The 25,722-nt window shown below is 41.4% G+C and overlaps 1 protein-coding gene across 9 annotated transcripts in view; it reads right to left on the bottom strand.

The window, feature by feature from the left end:
* Positions 1-25,722, bottom strand: part of LOC100747894 (dystrophin, isoforms A/C/F/G/H) — a 445,522-nt gene that overhangs the window by 50,048 nt on the left and 369,752 nt on the right. For all 9 annotated transcript variants that reach the window (XM_033320912.1, XM_033320911.1, XM_012386070.3 and 6 more), the window contains 2 exons: positions 20,336-20,459; positions 13,703-13,869 (listed from right to left, as the gene is read on the bottom strand). In XM_033320912.1, the coding sequence (XP_033176803.1) occupies positions 13,703-13,869; positions 20,336-20,459 (291 nt within the window). The remainder of the gene's footprint in view (positions 1-13,702; positions 13,870-20,335; positions 20,460-25,722) is intronic.

The raw sequence follows: 25,722 nt of genomic DNA, 5'->3' as shown, positions 1-25,722 counted from the left end.
TAATGGAAAGCAAAGCTTTCATTTTCAAGTTGTTGGATCATTGTGACTCGCATCGTCTACAACTCGTCGATCAGTAAACGAAAACAAGCGGAATTTCGTGCTTTTGTTCCCGGTCATTCCGCATTGATCCGCCACGATATCAGCACTTCCGAAGTGTCAGCCATTAAAGAGGAATTCAAGTACTACGGGTAAACTTGAGGGAAAAACGGCGATCGCACGGACGTTTACGACCTGTAAAGAGATCCATTTCGTCGAGTGCATTTGAACGTCGACAAATACACCTTGAAGCGGCAGAAGGAACTTGAAGGAGGAGTAGACTCTTAACGCGGCATGGAAGCCTTGAAACTTCCCTTTCTCTCTTTTCCTATCCCGTCATGCACGAGGACCTGACTTTGACTAGGCAACATGTCTAACTAAATTACTGTCATCCTAGGGTAACCTTGTATCGTGAACAACTTTGGTAAATAACCGGCCGGTATACACATACTTACTCGACGAGAAAAACCTTCTTTCGCGCACTGATGAAATTTTAGACAACTATCGATCAAATTGCATAATCGTAATTTTCACAGTGCGAATAAACCAGTAAAGTGCATCGAATTTTAACTTGAAACGTGGAACGCGTAAACGTATACATATGGATCGTAATATAAATTCATCCTGTTTTATACAAATCTGCTATATAAATGGCGAAAATGGGACGAATATGTTACAACGAATAAACGTCACGCGAACTATATAGGAAACGATGAAAATCGCGTTTTAGTTAGAAATTTGGAAAAGATAAAATATATATACGTCAAGACAACTTCAATGCGCAATATTATCTAAAATGCCTCTCTTCTTTGTCATGATAAATAAATGTTATTATAATGGTTATCCGTTTAGTTCTTAAGCAGATGTTTTACCTACCATTACTCTGCCACAACGTGTTTTGTTAAAGCCAGAGATTTCAAAAATATCGACATAATTCGAATATTATTTTTAGCTGATGAAAACGCGATGCTTAAATTTCGTCCACGTCCATAACACATTAGACGTATACGAATTAACCATCCAGGAAAAACGGGGCTACACTGTTCATCGTCGAATTATCGTCTCTGGTCTTACTAATAAAAACTAATGAAGCACAAACAGAGCGGCTTTTGATCGGCCGTATAGCGTACAGGTCGTGCCGAGAGGGAAGAGAAAGGGTTAGAGCGGAAAGGAGAGAGAAAGAGGGACGAGGACGAGGCCCAGTAACCGAGGGAAGTTAGTTTCGTATCGAAACCGGTCGTTTTCGCAGGTTAATTTCATCCGTGTATATGTGTACTTAATATTATACCTTTTTTCTGTGTCTACGTGCTACCGTACCGTATATTCTTTGATCGTCGTTTCTAATAAGCAACTATACGATGTATCGAACGTGATATTACATTCCCTGCGATTTCCAGCTTATTTAATTCATTGTTTGAGGAACTCGCATTATCTTCCTTTGCTTCTACCATTCTAGCAATTCTCTCGAATCGAGAAACAATATTGGAGTAATTTTGTCTTGCCGCTTAGAGTGCTGCCATCTACGGCAATGACGTTATTTTTTAATGGTTCCGCAGAATGTAGTTGATAATTGTAGAGTTGAAGGATTTTCATGAAAATATTTTGAGGGAATACTTTACTGCTAGAATATTGTCCTTTTTGAATGTATATATTCTATTTTATTATGTTTTATACTCTAGTCATATTTTGGTATATTTTATTCTAGTGTATTTTTTATGTTTAACGTAAATATCACTCAATATAAATTTTACATTCTATGGGCATCTTGCAACATTAAATCAACCTATTTACTGAGAGAAAAATTACCGTATTAAACTAATACAGTGTAGCGACAAAGATAATTTTTAATGGTATATGGTATCGTCGGGAACAAACTCGACACCCTGTAGCTCGAAATGTCTGTCACGGCAATTAACATTAAATCCATGCTGCGGCACACGCATTTTATTCGCTCGTATGTTTGATTTGTGGATTTACGACGAGGTCTGTTTAACGCGAATCTGCATCTGCGTCTCGTTTTAATGATGCATTCATCGTGCTATAAAATCATCGATTTATGCATCACGTCACTGTTAAGTCCTATCTCCCACGTTGAGAACGAACTACGGGTTAAACGACGAGAAATATGAAGAAATATGAATTCCTTAGCGAATATTAATCACGCTACGTGCTTTCAGTTACTTTTATAACGTAATCGTGCTTTTCTATCGTTAACAAATTTCTGTTTATTAGAACGAAGAGTGCTACAAAAGTTGGAAAACCATTTCATAGATATTCATAGAATTCTACGTTATATCGTGCTCGTTTATAGCGTTCCTTCGGCTCAATTTTACAAGCGATTATCGTTCGCTCTAAATCGATTCGCAGCAACACCACCGTCGATAGGCTAAGTGTAGCAAACAGACAACTGATACAATAAATAGGTAGAGCAAGTGATTATCGTTATAGCGTTTAGAATAGAATAGGAACAGCTGTTTACATGATTCACCGTCCAGTCTTTTCGGCGCTGTTCTCCGTATCCTTCGCAGATCCCGGTCAGAATCCCGGCACTCAATTAGTAAAAGAACACTCACCGTATCGCGAGATACTAATCCCACACTTCTATGGGAACTTTTTTTACGCGTGACCTCCCACCCACACACACATATACATACACACGCACGGTGCTACGGAGGGAAAGAAAAAGGAAACGCGCAGGCGCGATCGCTTGCGACTAAAATCGCGGCGTTTCTCCCCCTCCGGCCGTCGGAGAGCCGTGTTGCTGTCACATTTTTCGATTCCAACACACTCTCTCACGTGTGCACCTCTCACCCACTGTTTCCACTTTTGCCACTGAATTCAAGGCGAGACGACGAACTCGACGATCGAGTCCGCCGGTAGCCGACAACTTTTTCAGAGAACAAAAAGACCGAGGATGACCGTCGAAGACGAGAAGGATAGGAAAGCAACACACGAACAAGCTCCGACGTTCGCGCCGGACGAAGCGGAAGCCGGCTTGTGGAGTTTGCTAGAGTCCCCTCGTGTGGAGTTGCCGGCCATTCGGCCGATCTCGGATACTTTCGGATTCGTTCGGTTCACAGTGCTTCCGTCATTCGTGTATCGTCGGTAACGCGAGTATCGTCTTTACCTTTAGTAGGTTTCGTTGGTTGGATTAAAAATTAAATAGGAAGTTTGTATGAAATTTTCTTTATAAAAAAATTAACCTGCAACTAGAACGACCAAACGTTTTGTTGCATTCAAATTTCTCTTTGAGGTGTATGTATATGAGGGATATGTATTACAGTTGAGAGAAAGCGCACGAACGTGTATGCTCCTAGACTGTCCGATAATTAATTAAAGCTCGATCGAACTTAAACTAGTTGCTAAAGTAATAAAGATTTAATTATCTACTAATTGGTCAGTTATCGGTGAAGGAAATAGCGGTATTTTATCGCGAGATAGGTTGCCAGAGCAGTGTCCAGTTCGAGCATAAACTTCCTTGTCGTGTTTCGAGATATCGAACCGGCAACGATTCTTTTTCAAGTTTCTCCCGCCTTTTCCTTCGTAACGCGAATGTCATTATTAATCTACAGCCTGTAGCGAGCAATCGCTGGACGCGGATGTGTACGAACAAGCTCGATAGGAACGACCGATGAGTAATGGTTCGTCCGTCAATTATAAATACGATTTCAGTTCGTTGCGCAACAAAGTTTAGTATTAACCTGACTGTCCATTTATCTTTGCCGGTTTATTTTATATTTACATCGGCGTGATGCATCGACCAGTTTATCTATTGTTGAATTAATCCCTCGTTTATTATTACAGCTGCTTATCGTCGTTCGCATTCGATCCTACGTGACTATCAACCTGGCCAATTTTATCTCGCACAGGGATGCGAGTGCCTTTCACCGTTTCCTCTTGTTTATCGTCGCTGTTATTAGCTGCTTTTTACGCTCCTGCTTGTTTTTCCTGTTGCACGTCGCAAAATTTGAATAAATTAGGCAAACGATTGTTCGCGTCGGATACACGCGCGAAGGCGACGCGTGAATGGAGACTCGTCATATTGATTTCAACGATGAAGCAATCCTTGTTCAGGATGGTTGCGGATGCCTGAATCTCTTTTCTTTGTGTCTTGAAGTCATCGACCTTTCTGTACACGGATATAGTACACATTCAGCAGAATATTTAACAAAAATGAGATTTAAGAATGTTACACTCTCTCGTCTCTTTATATATATTCTCCACATTTTACGTATGATCCGTGCCTTATAAATTCAAATCTAATAAACAGATTTCTCCGTAATTTTTCATCGATCTATGTTAAGTTAGAATACTTCACGGAATACGCGAAACCAGAGCAAATCGTATTCAGCGTTTCCACGATCCATCCGGTGTCAGTTCCACGCGTGGAGCAGTTGCTTCTACATTTTCTAACGCGTCAGAGAAATCGAAACGTGAGATGGATCCAGTTCGCGGAATTATGGAGCATGCATCGTGACATTGTCCAGAGTTATTGCGATCTACTCGTTGCAAGCTGTATCCAGCGACCGGATACAAGTATTCAGTCCATTCGCACGAACCAGGAGCACTCGCTGATCTATTTATTCAGCCAGGCTGAAGGTAATCGTGATACGAGATAAGCGAACGATGTTGTCCTCGATAAAAGAAGACTCCGTCGTATACTCCGTTTCACCATCTTTTTCGCTTGATCTCGAATATCGAGAAACGTTTGAATGCTTTTTTCAGGACTTTTTCCAGTAAATTCAACGAGTTAAACGAACGAGTTAAACCTTTTAAATTCGCATACAGTTTTTATCTAGTTGCTGTACGAGTGATAAGTTTCCGTGGAGTTAGTTGGCATTAATAATCCGTTATCGCACGGTCGCGAGGAAAAAAAAACTTTTTCCAAGGCTCCGACGTTTCAACTCCGACCGCTCAATAATTGGTCACATGAACATAATGTAAATTTAACAGCGGTACGGTTCTGTATAGAGCACAATGCCGATGTATAACTCATGTTTAATGCAAGAGTCAGACGCGTCAGCGTGCGATATTACAATACCGGTCGAGGCCGATTTCCTGATTTTCGATGGTGTTTTGGAGCGATCGTTCAATGCCATCGCATCCTGCCACTAAATCGAATCTCGAGTGCCGAAACATTGTCCTATAACCCTCAACAGTTTGCAGTAATTTCATCAGTTTCGAACGATATCAACAAACATGCTTTCCGATTCCATTATACATCCAATATCACAAATACTAACAAAAATTAATCCTCTGTTAATTCACGAATCTATTCGATCCATCTGTTCTTTTCAATTAATACAATTACAATTACGTACGATTGCGTTTAACCCCATCAAGAGACTCGGCAATCACTTATACTCTCCTAGTCGACGACAGACCCAATGAAATATAGTTCCCACGACAGAGATAAGCTTCCTGGCCGATAATCGAGCCGCGATTGCACCGATTAAAGTCCGTGCCTTAGCGCCTTTTGCTTATTCGAATTGCTGTCCAGAAGCTGCTCCATCGGACTCTGATGGTCGTGTTGGAACGCGTCTTATCTGGTTGTCAGACCGAGCTACCAAGCCCTGTCGAGCTTTACTCCATCGTAAAAATATTTGCAAACGAACGTGGAGAGGCGTCGACGTCGCGACGCGAAGGTGCATTGAACTCAAAAGACGCGGCAATCGGCTAAGTATATTTGGACGCCGGGTACGAGGAGAATTTAACGCGTGGCTGAACTTGCGGCACGGATAATAGGATGTAAGTGTTTGCTTCCGGTCGTAGTTTTAATTCACCTCCATGGGATGGTGGTCTTTTCCGCCGCGAAATCGTCGATTACTCTCGAATGCCTGCTGCGTCATCCATTCGGAACGGAAATTCTGATGGCCGAGGTGGTCTTTGAACAATGAACACGTGGGAGAATTTTGTGACGAGCGTAATGAAAATCGAAGATAATGTTCGTGCCAACGTAATCTTGTTCTATGGCAGTGTTTGAAAGTATTTTATATCATAGAAATGAAAATAGTAAAGAGGAAGCATTAAGTTGACTTTACTCGCGAATAAGGAGGTTTAAAATCATGGTTATACAAAGGTATTACTTTGTCCCATTTTCAAAGCTTCGTTATGATACGACTTGGGATGACTCGAATCACTCAAGCATATTCTTGTATACATTATTCATACGAATATATCATATTTTGCATACTTCTTTATACACCACGGATGCAGTCTCTACAAAGAAATTCACAATTTTATTTTCAACGTTTACATCAGTCTCTTACCCATCTTTTTAAAATTCAATATTTAACATTTTGAGAAAGTTCTTCCAAGCAGAAAATTAAATACCGATCAGTCTCAGTCTTACTTATCCTACGTACATCTTTGGATATTAATATAATATAAATATATACATTGAATCTAACGTCGTCAGATCACTCTGGTATTCTCGATTTCGCACAAAACGACCCGTGAACGAAGAATGGCATCTGGTAACACGTCTTTCCTTCGATCAGAGAGTCCAATCAGCTACGGTGATTGCACGAACTGTTGGCACGCGTATCTAGCTAAACGCGAACTGGTTCATTATACCACAGTAGCCATAGATCACACAGATAAATACATTTGTGTCTTAATGCTTGGACAAGCGAGGTCGTCTCGTACCTTTCACCTCCCTGTGTTCATGATATACACACATAACTATGCGTGTCCCCAATGCCGCAATACTATGCTGGCTACAAATTTGCTTGGTAATTAACCAATTAGTGGAACATTGCTAATTGACTGATTAAGTACCCACTCGTCGGGAACTAGATTGATACTGATGCGGTCGGTGCCCGCGTGCATTAACGTCGCCAGGAACGTGGCTGGTTGCCGTTCGTGCCGAAAATGTACATCAAACGCATGAAAACCTCCACCTCATTTATAAACAAAGCAGAAAAAAAATAAAAAGGAAGAAACAAAAAAAATAAAAACAGCAAGATTTTTATCATTTTGAGAAAACTTCTATACGAAGTAATTCAACGCTATATTTCATCCGGCGAATCAGCCGAATAAAATTTTCCCAGTGCGCGCTACGTTTACTTTATATATTCAAAAATCACATTCCACCGGTCGATTCGACAGTTCCCTTTCCATTTCCCTGTTTTCTAATCTCGATTACCATCGTGGCGATAACAGAACGCTATCACGAGCGAAAGAGACTCGAAATAAAAACGATCCAGTGTCCGCCTGTTTTTCTATCATTTTCGACTCCTCTCTGCTATGTTTCGTCCTGTTCGAACGAAGACGAGATCCGCGAGCACGCAAAAATCGATTACCTGTCCATTTCACGTCCGTTCACGACGTGCACACGTATATATAAATACAAGTACACGAAGCACCGTCGAGCTGAACCATGCGATTTTGAAACGGTAGAACCAAGAGGAATCCGGAATAATTCAAAAGATAATCCGATAGCGCGGTTATAATTCGAAAGATGGTGTTTGAGTTTCCCGGGCTGGCCCCGAGTACGCGTATGCATTCATTCATTCGCCCTAACTACGAATAGCCCTGCACCACCTAGTAGCTTCCGGTCGAGCACGTGCGCGTGTTCAGCTCGCTCGCTCGCTTGGATCGCGCGATCGTGCACTCGCCGACGTATGCTGCCATGTATTTGGATAGAACTGCTGCCGGCTATATTCCCTGATTGGGGCCGGCCAAGCTTCCTGCTGCCTTGCCTCCTGCTTTGCATACCTAACTACGGAGGCGAATTCCTCGACCGAGACAACCGGGATCGCTCGGTTCAGCTTAATTTCTAGCTTAAACCGAGTTATCTCATAACTATAGCCGGTGTGCACTTTTCAACAGTTTCCACGTGCTCGGGAAAACCTACATTCACTCAGCGTTAATCCTTCTCGTTCGACCGTCGAACGAGAATCGTTGCTTTGTCGGCGACGCGCGGAATTTTCGTGCTACTGCTCTCTTTAACCTTTGTTTGCGTTTCGATGCTTCGAAATGTAGCAAGTATTTGTGCGTCTTTTCCATTGTTAGTATCGTTGTATCGTCGTTGAAAGATCTATCACGACGCTTCTGTCATACGTACGGCGGGGAAGAGACTTTTCGATGATATTTTAGTCGGCAGTGCCGGAAGCGCAGTCACTGACCTCGTCATGCCAAAGAGAATCCGCGAGCTTGCTTCCACGAGAAAAAATACGATCATGCTTTTAGAGGAAATACTATACGTTCGAGCGTGCAGCAAACGGTAATAGCGTCAGATGCATCCTCGATTTCGTGTTTCTCAAAGAATCGTATTTGGTGGTGGCTGTCAGTGACGCGACAGTCATTGCCGTGTAAACAGTCTTTGATATACACTGAACTTTTCATCTAGGTCAAGTTCCATTTCTACTATTAATAGACAAAGTATAGTATAAGGATATGTCGAAAGTTCACTTTAGTAAGAAAAAATAAAATTCTGTGTCGTGAGACGCTACAAAATAGATCAATTTGACGGCTTTATCAAATACCTTGACGTGTATAACGGTGTATGTAGCTTATACATGACAGTCGGTCAAAACTTATTTGACAGAGAACACGTTGATTTACGAGAAAGATGTACGTAGCAACGGTACAAGCAAAGATAGATTGAAACTTTGTACGCTAGCTTGTACGCTAGCTTGTACGCTAGCATGGATTTCTAGCTCCTTGTCATCCTAGCCTTTCAAACCTGAAAAACCTGATCACTGATAGACGAAGCATTCAGGTTTTAGTTTTCAGTCGATATCTTGCAACCCGTGTTGCAAGATTCTATTTCCGAGCCGTAGATGAAAGTTGGTTCTTTTACGACTATCCATTCACTGTTAATTCACTTACGAAACACTCGCACTGTACATACGTTTAATCATCTCGATACTTGTTACGGATAAGCTACGCGATTACATCGCGAGTCACCTGATTATATATTCTTCAGGAAATGACACGCGCGACACATTCCAAATATCCATATCCCTTTGCTCCATCTTAAACACGCATTCACGCGTGCTCGAGAAGCCTGTCGGACTTGTCCCGAGCTGTGTCAACGTCTGTTAACTTCCGTGTACTTTTATCAGATTAAATTTAAGCCCGTAGCGTGACCGTGCACTCGAACGAAGGATAAAATCGCCACGTAGAAATTTCACGATTCCCTTCCGAGCGACTGAAAATCACGGGATGGCAATAAATCGAATTAATATAACGCTATCTGGCCGAAGGAAAAAGCGAAGGTGTCGCGCGTAATTACCGGATTGCCGATAATTAAGGCACGCCAGCAGAGCACCTGGAATTTAAAAGTTAAATTGTGTTTCGCTCATGAATTATGCATTCGCGGCCGAAGCTTGCTGATTGCAGGGGAACTTTGATCTTCCTGTTATATCGTATCGGAGAAACGATCGTAAGAAGATCGCTGATTCGATGCACCTTTAATTGCTCGTCCGTGTAACCGTCCATGAGATTTTTCGCTTCGTTCGTCCTTCACTCACGAGCTTCGGCGTTTTCGTCTGCTCGAGTGTCATTTTCCTTTCGAATATTAATCGCAAGAATCGTTCGATGGCGATTAAATACCACGCAAACAATATTTCGGCGAACGTGCGTTAATTTCGAGGTTGACTTTCCGCGCGAGTTTTCACTTCTGCCATTTTGGTTCCTTGTGTTTCGATTCGAACGAAGGGACAAAGTTACGAATTCGACAATACACCGGTTCGTTTAGACGCTATTGTGGATCGAAGCGAACAAATTACTGTATTGGAATGCGGCGCACGGCAGGCATTGACAAATTTTAAAAAATAAATTGAAAACCGATGGTGTACGTAATAGTAATCCACGTGATGTATTTCAGTCTTCCCTATTTTTTTCATTTGTACGCAAAGTTTGTTTCAATTTGGATTGCTTAACAACTCCTATATATTATATTACATATTTTATTTCGCTTAAATTGTATTTTCTGTAAATTTAATTAAATCGAATGTTCCATGCAATCGAGTCACCTGATTTTTAATATACGGCGTGTATCCTATTCTACGCATAGTGTTTTATACAGACAAGATTTTATTTAAAACGAGGCGCAAATAATTCCCGCGACCTATAAATCACACACCCTACAGGAACGTTCTCTAATAGTTTCGAACAATCCTCTTTTAACCCCCTGGCGCGAGCAGATCCCGTTCATTTAATCACGCTCACAGTCATTTAATTAAATATCCTCGAAGCTGGCCTTTATCGTCGAATATCCGTATCGCGAACGATGGGAAACGTTTTCCATTTTAATTATAGAACCTTTGACTCAGTTGGCGCGTAAGTGCATGGCGAGCCAACAGACGCGAAAGAACGTTTTAAATTGTGAAAACCATTATTTTCGTTTCAATTAGGAGAAAAACGTCCGGATACTGTTCCTGGATTCTGTGTGTACATGTCAATCGACCAAGATTCGCATTTAACTTTCGCGAACAAAGTGGTCCAGCGTAGAGCCGAGTTTAAGGAAGGAAGGACGTGGTCTTCGAGTGACACTTCGTTTCGACGTGAAATCGTAGTCGACAAGGGATCAACTATACGCTCACAGATTTCGAGGGAAAAGACGGGCCAAGCTTTGCAAAAACTTGGCCCACTCGAATTACATTAAGATGAATTCTACCGCCGGTTCAGCTCCATGTTATTTTAAGCATCGTTGAAAAGAAGTTATTACCATCTTCGTCGAACTCGTTAAATTCCGGGTTAAGCAATCGCCCGACCTTTCGACGCGACTTTGTTCGCTTTGACGATCCACTATGCCCGGAATAACGCGTTTGAATCTTCTTACTGTCACTGGCTCTCGAGAACGCTAGTTTCACCACAACATCTCGTCCAACGCTATTAAGGAAGAATTTGCCGATGATTTATAGGATATTCTTTGACTTTAAATCAAAATATCCTGCAGAATCCTTTTTTTGAAACGAATTATTCGTATCTTTGTTTCTTGACGAGCCAATCTTTCCGTTACACCAAGTTACACTCTGTACAACGATAACCTTGTTTTTACGATATATAGGAGAAAATATTTTGCATAAAGCTTTTATCCTTTTTATGAAAATTTAACGTTCAGAGTGGACATACTCTATAGGAATATTCGTTTGACTGGTGCAACAAAGAGGAAGCAACGATTACAGTATGCGTCAGGAAGGCTACGAGGCACGTTGGTATCGATATTATCGAACGGCGCGTAACGTTGCTGCGTATAAAGCAGACGATATTGCGTACACGCATCACGAATCCCATTGTACCAGGAACGATGTCGCGAAATTGGCGACATCCTATCGACGAAGGTACTCTGTCAGTAGCGGGATGTAAATCACGAAGCCGCTTATGAAATCAGAATTCAACGCGGCGAAGAACTGAAAGAAGAGGAGAAAGAGGCGGCAGAAGAACGAAGGGGAGAGAAAAATGCATTCCACCCACGACGTTAAACCTTGACGACCGTGCAGGCGCGATTTACACTCGCAGTTTCGCTGTGGCAGATGAATCGAACGCGATTATCGATGCATCGCGGATGTAGCCTCCGCTTCGTTATAAACCTTACGATTTCGAAGCGAGATTTACAAAGCCTTGCATACCTTCTTTGCAGTCTGTTCTTTGATATCTTGCAGAATGATTTACGATATATTCAAAAGTCTTTGCAATCATAGCGAATATAAAATTATACGAACAAATGTAACAAATTTGAAACCTTCGCAAGCGTATTGACATTTGATGCAACATTGTATCAATATTACTAAAATCGTGGCAAACAGGTGGACAGCGATACTCGCTATGTTCTTGTTAAGTCAACAGACACGCAATATTACGTGAAATTTGAATTATTTGTTTGAAATTTTATGGATAGTGCGTTTAAATCGGATATTATCGATCTGTTAACCGTTTTTAAATGTCATTGCTAATATCGATAACGATGGTCTCTCTGTCAATTTGGAAAAATCTCTTTCTATCTTATTTATAACTTTGAAACTGAATACGCGTATCTAGATTCTCTATTTGTATACGATAAATAGTATAAATTAATAGAAACACGAGTTCCTGAAATAATCTCAAAGACTAGAGGACAAATACATATTCCAGTTTCTGTAAAATCCCAAGACCACCAAAACGATGGCGCAGAAATGGTCGATAATCACTCGACTTGTCGCGCTGACGAAGGTAATAACGTGTTTTCCCCAGCCCTATTAAAAGGTGGATCGCGAAGAACGAAGGTAATTCGGTGTATCACGAAAGGAGAAAAACGGAAGCCGGTTCCACAGGAATTTCGACGTCGTTAGGTGTAGAAGGCGGACTCTTCCGGTGGAACGCAAGCAACGAAAAATCGTCTTTACCGTGCGGTACAGACTTTTTCGACGACGTCTTTTACCCGGCATACCCAGCCCCCTGATACACCAAGTACTGTGGCTAGTTCTCCCCCGCCCTCTCGCCCAAGGCACAAAGTCGTTTCGACAAATGGAACGTCCGCGCGATAGAGAAAATTGTACCGGCAATAATAAAGCGATACGACAAACGAAGGGGTCGAGGGGGATGAATAGAACCGTACAGAACCACCCCCTCTTTTGTCTGTGACTCTATGTCTCCTACTGATACTACCGATAAGTCCAAATATTACATCCGCTTGTTTATCCTTCGAGATGTACCGTTTAATCTGATTGTATTTTTACCAGCGGGGGTTAGAACAGTTCTCGAGAATTATCTTCGGCCATTGCTTTTTTTCCTCTGATCGGTGCCACAGCCTCGAAAAATATTTTTCTTTCCCCTTTGGCTTCGCGTTATGGCTATCGCGTACGATCCGCGAGTTTAAACCGACAGTAAAGAGCTTTTCGATGTTTTATTCATGCATTTCGCACAGTTCGTTATGGACTGTTAGGGGAATATTTTAAATTGCCAACAAACGTGTTTATGACGTTTTAAATATGTTGGCGATGGGAAGCTATTTAAATAATAACCCAGGCTAATGTATCGTAACAGTATCCCACAGTTCATGTGGATTTCGAACTGTAACGTTCCCGTACTACACAATACGTTCCACGATGTTGATAAATTTGCGACCGGTAAGTGCGCAATTCAAACTTCCCACTTCTGAATACTATTAAACGAAAATTCGCGTTATGGCAGCGATTCAACTTCGCCGCGAGTTAAGCGAAACGACAAAACCTTGAATAATTCCTAGGGAAGTTCTCTCAAGAAGCGATTCGACTTCTCTGCAAGGTACGACACGCTGATTTGTTAAATAGCGTAATTGCAAACGAAACGATTCAGAATCTATTTTTGAATTCGCTCCTTTCATTCTTATCCTTATAAACAAGAAGAGAGACTATAATATCTAATAATAATAACAATAATAATGATAATAAAGGTATATCATTACACGAACTTAATATTTCAAAAATCCACGCATTATCCATTCTACAGGGATACGAAATTTCGATGGTTTTCGCGAGAGGAATACTCGCTGGGAAAGAAGGCTGATCGCGAAATTGTGGGGTAATTTTATCGAAACAAGGGCACACCGTCATCGATGGTTAGATTCTAGCTGTTCTTCGATGGTTGTGACCGCCAACGGCTTTTGACGGAATCAAAATATTTGTATTCATATCGGGTAGTGCGGTTCGAGGGTAAGTGGCTTTCTATGTAGGTAAAAGGAGGGTAAAGTACTCACGTTAGCGGTGTCGTCGAGTTTCCGCTTCCACGCATCGCTACGTTCGATTAGGGCGTTCCACTGCTCTGAAAGTTTGTTCACTTCCCGGCGAATACTGCGCGTCAATTCGCGTGCCTGTTCCTCTGCGCTTCTGTAGCCCCTCGAATCACCATCCAATTCTCTTCCGGCTGAAATAGAACGTCAAACGTGAGCTTGATACCGGAACAACTTTCGAATCGACGCTAAATACGTCAGATCTTTCGCGATAGATAGCTTCGCTTTTATTAGTGCAACACTAACGACAACATGTATCGTAAAATTTCATTAATAATATTGGTTGAATCGTGCGACAGTTTCATTGATATGTCCTTGCGATTCATTTAATATCGATTCCAATGTTTCGAGAATATCGCCAGGATTTTATACAAACTAGATATAAATAAACAAGACAACAAATGTGCAAATAAACAGACCGAAAATGTAAATAGGCAGACCGCAATGTCATTGAATGTAAAGCACAGTGTTTCAATAATTTTCATATAGTAAACTTCGATGCCATTAGCAAACCCTATATATATATATTTCTGACGAAATCGAGCAATTGTAAAGTTATCGAAACGCGCTATTAATAATTCTTCGGAGCAATAACAATTTCACATAATTCCGGAGTTTGTTCAGGTTCTCGGCAAATTGAGAGCGCACCAATGAAAGAATCGATAACTCTTGATCTTGTTTCAATTTTCGTTTTTCAAAACGAAATTCGATGTTTATCACAGTTCGAAAAGTCCGTGCTTTTTTCCATTTCAGATGGTAACAGCGGACGCAACGAAACGTAGAAACGACATTACCGCGTTTGTATCGCATGTATAACGTCGCGATGCCTAGGTTGTTCTATCGCCGGGAATTAATTGTCCTATGAATCACGCATCGTATCATGCGGGACAGTTTTTATGTGCATGTTTAGCATTGATAACGCCTACCAACCGTACCTGTTCGTTGCATCCCTATCTGCCGCGTGTTATGATGATTTATGTTTATGGTGCCAGCTGCCCTTTGCCCCGTCACTCGGTTCCGTAGTTACTCGTTCGATTCCCGATTCATCGATCGAAATATGTGCCACACCGAGAAAAAGGTAAACCTTCGTGCTTTTCACGAGCTCGTTTTTCGTTCTCTTTTCATACTTGTTCCCATTTCGTGATGAACGACGGGCGAAAATTACGCCGTGATGCCGCGATGAAAATTATTACGTCGGGTAATAAATATGGTTTCTGTGTTTAATTTCTTGAACATGGAATTTGTGCACTCGTTGTTTCACGCTGCATCGAAGTCTATTTAATGTAAATATCTTACGGAAGAATTTCCGCAATAATTTCGTATTAATTGTAAATCGTATAATCACCGACTGCATAGTATTTATTCGTAATTTTTAACTCTTAATGGCTATCATAGACGAAGTTTCCCATCCTGTGAATTTTCCTTTAACGTTATTGTCCGCAATGCATAATACTATATCGCAATTGTAGGATCTTTACTACAATTAGTTTATTTACAATAAATGGGTTAAACAGATGTTGGTTAAACAGGAAACGATGGTTATTTAACACGAACTAATCACAATAACGTATTATAATTAAGACAACTAGATAGTTAATTTGCAACTCCCGTCACCACGGATCCAACGCTCTCTCTTTCTCTCTCACGCGGGCCACACTCTCTCGACAACGCAATTCGCACTCACTGACTTCTCGATTCACAATCTCAACTCACTGCCCAACTTCTCAACTAACACTGACTGTTAATTCGTCTTTCTCCCTTAGCATCCCTTTGTCTCTTGTCTTAGCCCCACCACGCACGTGTTCCTCAATCGCTCGTGGCTAAGATTACGCAGATCTTTTCCGCGAAACTATTCCATTGAAGGACCTACGATACACTGTTGGGCCTGTTGGCACTTCGGCTTTCTCACGATATTGTTTACAGTTCGCCCGAAATCTCTTAGACCTTTCGTTCACGATACTACGCAATGTTATGACTCGTATTGTTGTGCCTTGGAGTGTCAACGTTGTTTTGGTTTGCTACGTTCAAAGGTAAACGAACTCCGAACAAAACATTATCGCTGTTATTTGTAATCGTCAACCGGAGTTACATGTGAACTTTTTGTAATACCACCGATCGATACAAATAGACGAACGTGGTCTCTAGGACGAATCATTATAGCCAGTCGAATAACAAGCGTAAGGTCGAACAATAACATCGAGAGAGCAACGATTACGACCAACATATACTATTTCTGTACTTGTATTTAAAGTGATTTTAATGTAATCGACTATTACAATTTTATCATACGTTTCTTTAATAAAGCAACACGTACGTGATAATTCGCCTCAGTTATCTAGAGTTATCTATTATAGAAAACAATTTTTTAAGTGTTAATTCTCGTTTAATTTGATCGATTCTTTTAATCTCCTAGTTCGCAGCCGACGTTACTATTTAGTTGGAGATGCTCCAAGCATAGTACTCAGAAACATTGTGCAGTGCATAGTAAAGACGACGACATCGATAGGTTGGTAGAAAATCGTATTCGAAGAACGCGATTGAAAAGTCGAAACAGGTAGCAACATGGTCTAAATCAGGACGATCGCGGATCGCTAAAGAGACATCACCACGAGAAAAACACCTGGAAACTATTTTCACCGAATCGAATTAGGCGGTCGTGTTCTTCATCGGTAAGCCATCCATTCAACAGTTGCCACATTCGATTTCCAGTCACGTACACCCTCGTTTTTCTCACTTTTCTCTCTTTTTTTTTTATTTTTTTTCTCTCCATTCTATAGACTCGTATTCCACCGACAGCTTCCATCCCTCGATGGTTTCTGTTCGGTCACTTCCCACTTGGCTGTTGTTTCAGAAACTGACCACTGAATTTATGTAATTCCTCTTTCTCCTTCGAACAAATTCTCTGCTTTGTTACCCGATAATTAATATCAAGTTATCTTTCTGCAGTCTACCAGAAAGCTTAATGCAATATTTGCAAAGCAAAACGTTTATTCTGATATTTAACGTATAAAACTAATCGTACGTTCTTCTTCTCGATAAAGAGACGGAAACAAAAAGGAGAAACTTGAACGCTTCTGAAATTAGAATTACAGTGATTCAACGACAGCTATGTTTTAGCAATTTTACTTCTAGCGAAAACACATCTCTTTTCGATGCGAAAATATAAATCCAAACGTGGAGTTTTCACAAAATACGCTAGAAGAAGAGAAACGGAGCGCTGCAAACCGTTTCTAAAGATCCATCTATCAAACAGCGTTCCCAGCCACACACACAAAATCAGTTCAGTGCCTTCTATTCTCGCAACGAATGACCAGAAAATTTCCCATCCATCAATCGTGATAGGTAAGAGCTCCCAATCCGTTCAAGACGTTCGCGTTATGTTACACAAGCTTGCTGCCATGCTAGGAATACGTATGATCGTGTTCAATGTAAGTTAATCAACGAGAAGAGTAGAAAAAGACAGATAGTTAGAGAGAAGAAGAAGCGACACGGTGAATGTCACGAAGCTGCGGATTCTGGATTCGATCGGAAACATCGGATCAGCGCCTCCTGTGCAAAGACAACCAGCGTTCGCTCGGTGCACGATTTCGGTCGCTCGGCAGACAGTCACGTTCGATGAAACGTGCACGGCATCGAGCAGTCTCGGGCGTTGTCGTAACGTCAATAAATTTCAACCGATATAACACGCCGCATCGCAGCACGCCGACACAGATCGTGCAACCAGCTCCTTGCTATCGAGTTGCCAGTTGGCCAGCTGCACGGATTTGGCCCGTGAAATCGAATCGAATCGAATCGAATAAGGGATCGAAGCGAAGCTCGGTGTTTCGCCGACTCAGAATCGCTATTCGCAATTTGTAACCTGCTATCGGACCTGTACGCGCCACCGTCGATGATTTTGAGACGTCGATAAAGAGTCAGAGAAATATAGATGCTCGTGTATAATCGAAACTATCGAATTTCGAGCTGCGTATTATAAAAAGCGTGAAAGTAAAATCGCGATGTTTGTGAAATTCTTTGTTTCGAATTTGGAAAGTGGAGGTAGGAAAGAGTATTGATATTACAAAGCGAGTAACGTTTCCCTGAGAAACTTTGGCAAGTTCTGGGTTTGAGTTTCCGATCTCCTGCGGGACGACTCTTCCAAACCTTACAAGTTTCACCAGTTACCGGGTACTTCGATACTTGTAACTCGATTGATACAGTCTCGCGGTTTCCCCGAGTGGTTTTCGTTAGCATTGACCGCGGAACTTTTCGTTTCGACGTTCGAACACCGAGAAACTGCATTATTCATCGTTTAACGGTATCGAACTGTTCCATCGGAGAATCGAGATGTTCGACTCGGATGGAATTTACATGTATTTTGTTTTTCTTTCTTTAAGAAGCTAATTTACAGGAGGAACAATTAAGGAAGATGCGAGAGACCGTGTTCTTGCGTTGTTCCAACGAGAATAAAAACGAGAAGCGTAGTCTTTTGTTTGGCGGACACAGTACCAGGACGGTGGCGTTTGTTTCGTTCGCTTAATAGACGAGCCTCATTTTCTGGCAAGAACTTTGCTGAATCCTTCTCGGTCAAATAACCATAAATTCCGTGTTTCACGTTTCTTAATAATCCCGGTTTCGAGAGGGTGGAATTATCTAAATGAAATATTCAAGAGGGACCACGGTTACACGTCCGCCGCGGTTATTGTACGTGAAAGCCGGTGACAAGAACGAATGAAGCTCGTTTCCAAGGGCCGCTCTTGTTCCGTTGGCTTAAGTAAAAGGTGGAAAAAACGAGGAAGCGAAAGAGAAAACTTCTCGTATTTTATCAGCCCACTTAACAATCCCCTTCATTCCGCCGCGACAAACTGCCGCGAGGAGCCGCCCTTTGAAGCTACAACTTTAATCAATTTTACCCTCTCTTACTCCATCCTGCTTTTAATCCTGAACGTTCTGCCTCCAAAACAGAATATTCGATACTCGTCGATGAATTAGGTCCACGTTTGTTTCTAACTCTATCGACAGAGAAGACGATATCCTTTGATTTTTTTGCTCGACAAATTTGTTTCGCTGAAGATGATTAGAGGAATGCAAACTTTTTACCATTTAGCCAACCTTTCGCTTATTTATAATAATTCTTTTGAATAATTTCAGGTTTTAATTTTCCAAACATACGAAGCAAGCACAGGTCAACGCACCCTAGAACAGGCGATTCTTAATGTCCCAAAAGCCTCTCTTCTTTTTTCTTTCGTTATTCGGATTCGAGCTCACGACGAAAAGTCTGAATTCTTCTGGAGCAGATCGGTCTCCTTTTTCGTTCCTTTCCGTGGCTAATTGGTATGAAAAATAGCGGGAAGAAGAATGCCGGGAATTATTGGAATTGAAAGCTCTGCCGCGCCTCTTAATTACTAGGCCTGCAGCACGCTATTGGCGAATTCAGTCGCGCATTCCGGACCAGTTCCGAGGAAACTAACGAACGTACTTGGCCGACTTTCTCTACACTTTCGCCAAAACTTTCGTCCCGTACATTTCGTTTATTACATTCATTCCTTATCATCATTTTTCTGAACAGTCCTTTTTTTTTATCGTGAATTGCTTTGGTCGCGACGTATTCTCGTTTCGAAGATGGAAATTTCGTTAACGAGAAATATTGTTTAAGACACGTGTAAAAATTGTACGCAGCGATATTCCTATCGATAAAATTTAATTTTCTAAATAATATTGCAATTTTATTGCTACTGGTTTCTTTGACTCGAATATTTGGAATACACGAATTACACGGTGAATTAACTTTCTTTCTTTTCTTATAAATTTCTTTATTCAGGACGGTTCTTGGTTCAGAAAAGAGAAGGGGGAGGACCGTTTAATTTCAACGACTAATTTCGTTTACTGAACCTTTCATTTAAATCGGTAACTAGGGCTGTTAAACTCGGCTTCACAAAGCTTTACTCGGCTTTACGAAGTCTTTAAACAGCTTTAAGAGACTCGAACTTGGTTATTTCTCCGAGTGCTTATAAAGCGTTCAAACACATTTCTTCGCAGGTTCGATATTAATTAGGAGCAACACAATTACTTTTTATTAATTGGATCTTTAATATTTCGATATTACTCGTGAACTTCTCGATCCAAGTTCTAATTACGAACTGGACGATGTTGTAATTAAAAATAATCACGTTTTCAGATTAATTAGCTTTGATGTTGTTTAAAAGTACCTCATAAGAGGATTTGCAATCTATTTAAGAAGATTTGTAATTATATTGAGATACTCCCAAGTTCAAACGCTTCTCGATTACACAAAACTTTTGTAACACGTCGTATTTTGTAATTAATCGTTCTCAATCGTATCGTGATAGATAAAATTTGATTTTAAGTCAATTTTGTGTTTTGAAGTCTATCTGTATAATTTTTAAAACCTGTGATTCTTCTATCATAATAAAATTTGTTCCTCGTTGATCACGTTCATACTTGATTCATCTTGCACAATGATTTTACCAACCGATAACATTAACGAATCGACATATGACAAATTACAATATAAACGTCACTACGCAACTTATACGCTAGTAGTTGCACAGCCAAGTTTTACCTGTACGGTTGAACTCAATGCAAATATCACAAACTCACCTTCAGAATCCGAAGTGTCAGACAGCGGTGGTTCGTTGGCGATGTACTGACGGCCACTCAGCAGGTTGTTCTCGACGATCGGTCGTTTGTCTTCGAGCTGCCTCCTGAAGCCGCGATGATCATCCTGCAACGCGCAAGAAAACGTCCACGTGAGAAGGAGGCATTCACGCCCGAGTTGTTCGTCGCTCGCTCGTACACTCGACGAGGTAAGTAGGCTAATTCGCGAAGCTTTAAACGGCAACGTCGAGAGCAACGGCAGAGCCATCGACGTCGTCTACATTTCGTCGCGTGCATTCGTAATTTCGTTTGACAAGACATCGTCGTGACGGCACGCGTCGCGCTGACGATTCCGCAACGCGAGCGGCTAACGAGGAGACGAAAGAAGAAAAAAGAAGGACGAAGAACAGGAAGAAAATGAGCTGCAACTTTCACGATATCGCGTAGCCTGACGGCTTCTCGTTAACGAGATTATCCTTTGCTCTCGCTTCCGCGAGCCTCGAGAAAATTTAGACACCGAAACACGGTTTTTTGCCGTGCGTTCCCCCGCTCGCTTCTATCTCGTTGGAAACGGCAACCAGCGATTTTTCCCCCACTTCTCGAGCACGGCCTCTTTTCTTTCGTACACTGTTTCCTCCCATCGTCGCCGGACTGGCAACACCGAGAGGGTGTGTCTTTCGAAGAGCACGTGAACGGCTCCTTTCAAACGACTCGGAATAATTTACCTACTTTCGTTGTTGCGACAACTGCAGATCCGCCTACATACACGCATACGCACGCACACGCACACAGCGAGATCCTTCAGCTTTCGGAGGGATGATGACGAAACGGTGCGTTATTAGCGCCGATTTAAACCTTCGTGTTCTCGCTCAGTCTCTCGCGGAATTATTTCGGCTGATGCGAAATTGCGGTTACGCGCATCTCGCGACATTTCTTTCGCGAATGCTTCTGCTTCTCGTTTCTGTTTGTATTTACCTTTCACTCTGCGTTTAAACTCGTTTGACTCGCCGTTCCACTAGCAAAGGTATCGTAGGTGTGTAGATTAATCGTTGCCGGGAATGAAATTTCTATATTTCTTACAAATCTCAAACTCTGGGCAACTCGTTTTTTAATTAGAAAAATATTACCGTTATTTTATACGTCGGTTATTTTAATTTTCTCTATCGTCGCTGTGGAATAAAATTCTTTCTCCCGCGAGAGAAGGCATCAAACACCAGGAAAAAAGTCTAGCGGCTTTAATTCTCTATTTTCGATAAACCCGATAAAATCGTAAATATGGACACGCATATTGGCCGAAAGTATCACGTCCACGTGGAAAGTTATACAGCAACGAGTAATAACGAGCGATCAAGCGGTCCACTTCTTTCGTCTCTGTGCTATTCAAGGAGATTTCTTTTAGCTTTCAATTTCTTGTCTTCGTTTTCTTTCCCGAAATGAATTTTATACATTATTGTTCAAACGTATTCTACTTGCACGAATCCACCAATCCTACAATATCATAGTGTTTCAACGATTCGAGTCTAAGAACGAATATGCAGAAGCTAAATAGTTGACGAAGGATCTCGCGGCGAAATAAGGTCGATTTGTTAGCAACGAAATCGAGAACAACTAAAGCGTCGTTCGTTTAATTGAGCCACTAGACGTTTTCTAATTGGCCACGCCGAGATAATCGCCTTATCGTATTGGTTATCGGAATGACGGGTTAATTACGCAGGGTGCATCGTAGCGACGTATTCAGCGAGAGAGTAGCAGCACGTTGCATTCAATGTTGAGGGATTTCCATCATTGAAACGAGCATCGTCTATTTCACGAGGTCGTTAAAAAGCGTAATGATCGTTTCGTTCGTCTGTGTGCGCGCGTGAATACATGCCTCGTCCTCCCATCTAAATTTATAGATAACGATAGAAAATGGGCCAATTTTATAGCCACTTAAACTTATTTCCACCACTCTAACAATAGAACGTCTGCCAATGTGAACCATCGATTTCGATGAAACTTACGCACTACGTGGATTTTATGTTACAGACTTCTGGCAAGATTAACCGATCTCCGATTAAATAAAGAGATAATTTTGCAATATATATGCATATCCTAGCATTGTACAAAATTCTTACATCATCCACGTTACTGGTTTTAAAATGGCAACCGAATATACACACTTTTTACGCGTTGCTATTATAAGAAAGATTTTAACGCAGTGGAAAGTAATGTCGCGTATTATGCAACGAGTATCTGATTTAATCAACGGCACGTTATGTGAAAGAATTCGTGTCATCGTCATTCGATGTTCGAAGAATGATGAAAGGAATAAAATCGTATACGACATTGCATGATACTAAAAAATGCTATTGCTAATATTAAATTTGCTAATATTAATGCTAATATTAAAAAATTATCATCCAAAAGAACTGTTGCTAAAATACAAATTTTGGACCTTACTTTGGATTAATCCATTGCGACCTTTTAAATGTAATGCTCGCTATGACCTACTGGTAGAACGAGAGAAACACCAAGTATTTTTATATTCATCTCTCAAGGTAAAATATTTCCATTTGTTAAATGGTGCAAGACTTTTACGAAACGCTGTATTAAAGAGACGGACGTTAAAAACGTGGTGGCGCATCTCGGAACACGCTTCCCGCGGCACGTGAAACTTTCCCAGACGCACGATTAATTCTCGATAATTCGAGAAATATCGGTAATTAAAGAAACTCGGATTTGCCAGGATGGCCTGGAGAAATGGCGGCTCTTTGGCGCGTTCGCGATCGATACGCTCGTTGAAATCAATTCCGAGCTGCGATAATCGTCGTTTCGTGGCCCGATAATCGTTCCCCGTCGCGGCTATTCCTTTTTGCCAGTCGTGTGTTCGATCGATTTCGCGTTAAGCAGCGCGATTCTGAGCCGGATCGTTACGTCCGAACAACGACGATCCGTTTACGACGAAACCGCGTTTTACGTATGCGCCATTCGAGGCGAGTCGTCGCCGATTTCACGCACGAATACGGTACGATAAAACAAGCCGCCGATATGTTGCGTGCCACACACAGCTATCGATTCCACGTTCCTCGATCGTCTAATGAATTCTATTCACGAACACGTATACCAGCGCGTGACATTTTCAGCCGGTTTGATACTTCGACACACGTGTTATTCGTCGTTTCAGCTATTTTCAGATACGAACTGGATATTTGGTAGCAATGGAATATCGAAGAATCTTATTTGGATGGATTTTAGGGAATTAATCGCTGAGTGTAAGTGCTGATTAATTCATGCCGTATAATGTATAGTGTATTATACGTCGTACTCAATGAATAGTATAGTGTATGATGAATTCTGGATAGTACACAATGCATAGTGCACGGTACATTATTCAGGATTCACGACGCGAAGTGCATAGTGCAAGATATATTGTACAGGGAACCAGATACTAGGTTCTGAGTGTAGATTTTAGAGCGAATGGGTTCAAAGTACAGGATGATGACCACCGATGTGTGACTGTGCACAGTATACCTTTAACTATTTCAAATTTCACTTAGTTGTGAATAAATATATATTCTCAAAAACGTATGTAATCATAGTATCATAGAGAGGACTGAGAATCGTGCTTTTACACGTCAGTGTAAATCGCTATTTCTACTAAAACAGCGTGCTATAAACCATATTGCAATGAAAACGAGGTATCTGTGAGGCCACAGTCTTACATAAAGCCGTGGCGCCAGGTGACGCCTCATAATTTCCATAAATTATTGCGTCGCGTCGTTCGTTTATGCGCAATTATTTGTGTGCGAATTATAACGACATCCGCGAAGCCATATCACGGAAATTCCGGCATTACGTTGCCCACTGTATTGTTAAACTACTATCCGGTAACGGAGAGTTCTCGTTCTATTTACTCCTGGCACGGTCATTAGTCGGCTGCATTTGCGTCTCCCTTGGGTCTTCTCGCGGTAGCGTTAGTTTGCGACTTAAAATTACGCGTTGCTGCCCGTGAAATACTCGAGTCTCGTGAAACTCGACGATTTTCGACAGTTCGACGCATCTTGCAAGCATTAAGCCGATTTCTGAAGATCGAAAAAAAAAAATGGTACGCTGGAAATCGAAATCGACTGAAACTGAAATCGATGAACGAAACGAGAACTTCGATTCTACTCGCAAACAGCCTGACAAACAATTACACCCGAGCGCGGCACACAATGAAATTTTCTCGTTTCACAGCGCAACAACTGCTGGAGTGGCATTTTGGTATTTCGAACGTCGCACGGTGTGTACAGATAGTGCACGCGTGGCAGTTGTATATCGCTGCGTCGATAATGACGTCGATCGGCGTTGAAGACATTTAAAAAAGAGCATTTGGACCAACGAGTCTACGAACGATGCTTTAAACGACGATATTTAAAATATCTCAACGATATGATAACAAACCGACTTTAAATTTAGAATTATTTGATCTTTGAAATACGAAATACGAGATTTGCGAAAGCTTGCAAATTTGAAGCTTAAAATACGATATTCCTAACTTTAAGTCTTTAACTCTCGCTATACGAAGATACATAGTCCTGTGTACCGATCTTTTTTGAATTTCATGCATAGCAAATGCGACATCGGTGTATCGCGTATCCCTGAAACTCGCTTATTGTTCGTACCACCAGTATGCTGCGATCTTTTTCCTCTAACCCTCCGTTTGTCGTCCCTATGTACAGACCGAACTAACCGATATTCGCGTGGAATACATTACGCTTTGAAATCGTTCGGATGACGGTTGAGAACGTTGGTGTTCACATGCATAGAATTCTTTGTTACATGGCTACTGTTTTAACGATACCTTATGCTGGTACGCTTATGAAAGGTCCCTCTATTGATGTTACGTATCCCTCGAAAAAAAAAAAAAAAAAAAAAAAAACACGAAGAGTAAAAAGATGATAAAAAATCCGATGATTTAAATTACATCACGTTTGATCGTCGAGGTAAAAAAAAAAAAAAAAAAAAAAAGAAAAACACGAAGAGTAAAAAGATGATAAAAAATCCGATGATTTAAATTACATCACGTTTGATCGTCGAGGTAGCAAGTTACGAGGGAAAACCTTTGGAGATAATGATTTGCAGACTAACATCGCCGGATCCAGCTGCTTGCAAGCCTCGTGCAACAACCGTATCTTCCCCGCATCAATCTCAAAATACACGCTCATCAATCAGTAGCATCGTGGGATCCCTCATCTCGATTGCAACGGTTGAAATTGCCCCCGGAAACCAGCCTGTTAAACGATCCATCGCGACTTACTTTATCGCCTACGGTAATTAGCAGTCACCCGTTCGCGGCTTTCAATCGATACTGTCTCGGGGACCGAGCTTATTTATTCGCCCCCGTAATCGACCGACCTCGTTAAACCCGG

Source organism: Bombus impatiens, unplaced genomic scaffold (assembly GCF_000188095.3).
Source record: "Bombus impatiens unplaced genomic scaffold, BIMP_2.2 scf_0377, whole genome shotgun sequence".
NCBI lineage: Eukaryota > Metazoa > Arthropoda > Insecta > Hymenoptera > Apidae > Bombus > Bombus impatiens.
The sequence above is the reverse complement of the archived record's forward strand: the minus strand, read 5'-3'. Positions and strand labels throughout refer to the sequence as shown.